Here is a 3,598-nt window from a genome sequence, read left to right on the forward strand (position 1 = left end):
CGCGCGCGAGCCGCCTCGCCGGCGTCACTCTGAGGTAACAGCCTTTCTCTTCAATCACTCCATGGCACCCCCAGGGCGGGAGGCCTCCTCCAGTACGGGTCGAAGGATGGGTCAAGTCACGCTGCGCGAACAAGGCTGATCCAGCGCCACAAAAGGATTCGCAGGGCGGGGTGACCCGACGACGCTCTCTCTTGTTTTCATTGGCTGCGATCGCGACTCTCCTCCCGGACTGGCTACTTGGGAGCCTCGGAGACGGCAGCAGCCCGCCCCTTGGGCGCGCGTGCGCACGCGTGGCGGGTGCTCACCGCACTGAGCAGGCGCGGCCTTGGGTCGGCTGAAGGGGCGGGTGGAGCGGCGCGCGCTGCGTCCCGGCGCTCGGCTTTCCCTGCCGGTCCCGCCCTCCGTCGCGGCGGCGCGGTGTATCTTGGGATAGGGAGCGATCTCCGAGCGAGGCAGCAAGATGGACGCGGGATTCTTCCGCGTAAGTAGAAGCGCGGGGATCTGGGGTGAGGTGAGGGGCTCATCGGTAAGGCCCGGCAGGGGGCCTAAACTCGGGACGGTGTGGCCAGCGAGGGGAGGCTTCGAAGATCCTGATGATCTTCCGTGCCAGCGGACGCTCCCCCCTGCCCTGCGGCGGAGACCGGTGCGCCCCTGCGCAGTCTCCTCCTCCGGGATCGTCCCCCCTACGCGGCAGCGACGGTCGCCGGAAAATGGCGGCGGGAATGGGCCGGAGCGGTATCCCGCCGCCTGCCTGCCTGGTGGGGCCTGTAGGCCGAGCCGCGCGCGCTGCCGGGTCCTGGGGCCTAGTTGGGCCGCGAGGAGGAAGTCCCTGGGGGAAGGCCGTAGGGAAGCCCTGAGGTGTGACTGGCGGCGGGAGGATCCTGGAGAGTACGGTTTTGGGGGTACCGCCCCAGGAGAGCGTGTTAGGGAGGACAGGAAACGGCGTTAGGCGGCTTCTCTTGAGAGAGCGGCGTCGACCCCCCCCCCCGTCCTCCCTCCTGGTCCTAAGTCTTCGCGAAGGCGCGGGGTCAGAGTTCGCGGGAACTCCCGCCCAATTTGATACTCCTTTAGGGAGGAGAACTCCGGTAATAGGTAGTTGGAACGTTTGAATCTGAGACTCTCTAAGGGCAACGGGTGCGACAAAAAGTGTGCACGTGTATGGAGGCCGGGGGTGGATCAACTCTCTTTCTAGCACACAGCCGCCCACCCCCGTTTGTTATACTCTTGAAGTACGCTGGAGAAAAGGGGCCTCTTACCTAGATTCTCCCGTGGCCGCGCGCCCAGCAGCTGCAGGCGGGGAAGCTATCTTGTCGAAGTTGGTGCTCAGGGCCCAGACAAGACTTTTATCAAGCTCGTACTGCTGGAACCTATTTGTCCCATTTTCCACTCCTGTAGGAAATGATTACCTAGTAGAGATCCAGATGGGTGGGAAGTGACACTAAATAGGACTAGAGTTTGTAAATGCTTTTGATGCAGAACGGACCAGTGGTTTTGGTCAAAATCTATACTTTATGTAACATAAGTTGGCTCCCTCCACTCCTGGAGCGTATAATACGCAGTTTGCGTGTTTTTAAAGGGAAAGTTGAAAGAGGGGGAAGACCATGACTTTAAAGAACGTAATTCTTGACATTCTAAAGCCGACGTTGAAATTCTTTGGCTTTAACTGTGCCAACTAGTTTTTCATCAAAAGTTGCAGTATTATTCCAAGCACCTACTTAAAATAGGCAGTTGTTTGTTCTTATGTGTGCAAACGATACTGTAGTTATTTCTGCAATAATAGTTTCAATTGAGAGAGCTTATCAAATTTCTATTCTGTTGATGAACTCGTTTTCTAATTTCCATCAAAGAATTTTGTAGTAAGTACTCAGTATTCCTGTGATCCAAATTAATATTTTGACACAAAAGCCTATTATGATTTTTGTTCTTTATTTCCAATGGAAAGGAGTTATAATAGAAAAAGAACACAGTGGTTGATAAGTTTTAAAACAACGTTTGCTTTTGGTGTAAAAATCTGGAAGAAAAGGGTGCGAGTTTTTATATACTACCTATAATTCCTTAGAGGAGTTGACTGGATTTAAACTCCCAAGTTAAAAGAATTTAGGGCAGTTACCTTTTTAGTACACTGCCAACCATATGATAAACTGAATTTTTCAGTTCAGATAGAAATGATAGCTTTCGTTTGCTGAATATCTGCCACATGCCTGTTACTTTACATACATTTTTTGAGATACACAGCTCTTGCAAAGTAGATTTTAAGCAAGTAAGGAAACATTCTCAAAGAGGTTAAGGAACTTCCTTTGAGTCATATGGCTGAAATAGTGGCAGAATTGGGGTTCTAATCCAGGTTCTTTACCTTCCTAAACAGAATTTTCTTGATCACTTTCCAAGGGACAGTGGCCAACTTAGTGCAATCAGTAGATTTTTCACCACGTAGCCAGTTATTTTGGTTATTTGGTTCAGTTGGAATGACGAAATGCAGACTAATTAATTAGTGGTCACTTAATGGTCTCATGTAGTATTTGTAAGCTCTCATTTGTCCAAAGTCATTGCTGAAATTGAGTGAGTTAATTCAGGTAAACTTGTATTTTTCATGGATTCCAAGTTCTTAAAATTGTGAAAACTAACAGTCCTGGGGTGTTTTCATTTTCCTTTTCGCCCTGTTTATATGCATTGCCACAATAATTTTGCCAGCATGCCACTTGTCACAAGAGGATGAAATTTAATGATCTTGTTTGGAAGTATATATTAAGTATAGTAAATATTTCAGTGTGTTCTCATTTATACAAAACCTTAAAAGTCTTTTAACATAGAAAAGATGTAAAAAGATACACATCAGACTTAGTTGTGGGGGAGGTGCTAGCTTTATGTTGTATACTGCTGTATTGTTTGATTTGTTACAATGAGCTTATATTTTGTAATTTTTAACCGTAGATAAGTTTTTTAAATGTCAGCTTCATCAGGAAAAGCGTATACATTCCACACCTATGAATGTTAGCTATGGTGTTTTCTATTTACTTGATCACCCTCCTCTACTTATAAAGGTCACAGCCATCATTAGTTGATAAAAAGTAGGCATTTAACTTTGAACTCTTAATTAAAATGTGTTTCTCTTCCCGCAGGGAACAAGTGCAGAACAGGATAATCGGTTCAGCAACAAACAGAAGAAGCTACTGAAGCAGCTGAAATTTGCAGAATGCCTAGAAAAAAAGGTAATCTTCCAGATAAAACTGTTTTTGCACCTTTTATAACACAGTTGATTCAGACATTTTGGGACTGTTTAATTAAACATTTTTCCACCTTTTAGCAACAGTGCACACAGAAAAGCACAGCCACACAAGAATGAGCCACATTGTACCATGCTACACCAAAAAATTTCATAAGCTAAAAGGAAATTTGGTTGGACAAAACTCTTTTAAGTGAGCTTTCTTTTAGGATTATGAACCTTGTACTCAAGAATTTCTTGCATGTTTTATCAGGTGGACATGAGCAAAGTAAATTTGGAGGTTATAAAGCCTTGGATAACAAAACGAGTAACGGAAATCCTTGGGTTTGAAGATGATGTTGTGATTGAGTTTATATTCAACCAGCTGGAAGTGAA

The 3,598-nt window shown here is 46.5% G+C and overlaps 1 protein-coding gene across 17 annotated transcripts in view; it reads left to right on the plus strand.

Moving 5' to 3' along the window:
• The first annotated feature begins 325 nt into the window (after positions 1-325).
• Positions 326-3,598, plus strand: part of SRRM1 (serine and arginine repetitive matrix 1) — a 30,740-nt gene continuing 27,467 nt past the window's right edge. For 14 of the 17 annotated variants that reach the window (XM_034646802.1, XM_034646701.1, XM_034646733.1 and 11 more), the window contains exons 1-3: positions 326-481; positions 3,120-3,209; positions 3,477-3,598. The exon at positions 3,477-3,598 is cut by the window's right edge and continues 1 nt beyond it. In XM_034646802.1, the coding sequence (XP_034502693.1) occupies positions 461-481; positions 3,120-3,209; positions 3,477-3,598 (233 nt within the window). In that variant the 5' untranslated portion in view covers positions 326-460. Of the gene's footprint in view, positions 482-3,119; positions 3,210-3,476 lie in introns of those variants that run through there. The other 3 variants (XM_034646694.1, XM_034646725.1, XM_034646809.1) reach the window with 2 other exon arrangements.

The sequence above is a fragment of the Ailuropoda melanoleuca genome, chromosome 2, assembly GCF_002007445.2.
Source record: "Ailuropoda melanoleuca isolate Jingjing chromosome 2, ASM200744v2, whole genome shotgun sequence".
In the NCBI taxonomy this organism is placed as follows: Eukaryota; Metazoa; Chordata; class Mammalia; order Carnivora; family Ursidae; genus Ailuropoda; species Ailuropoda melanoleuca.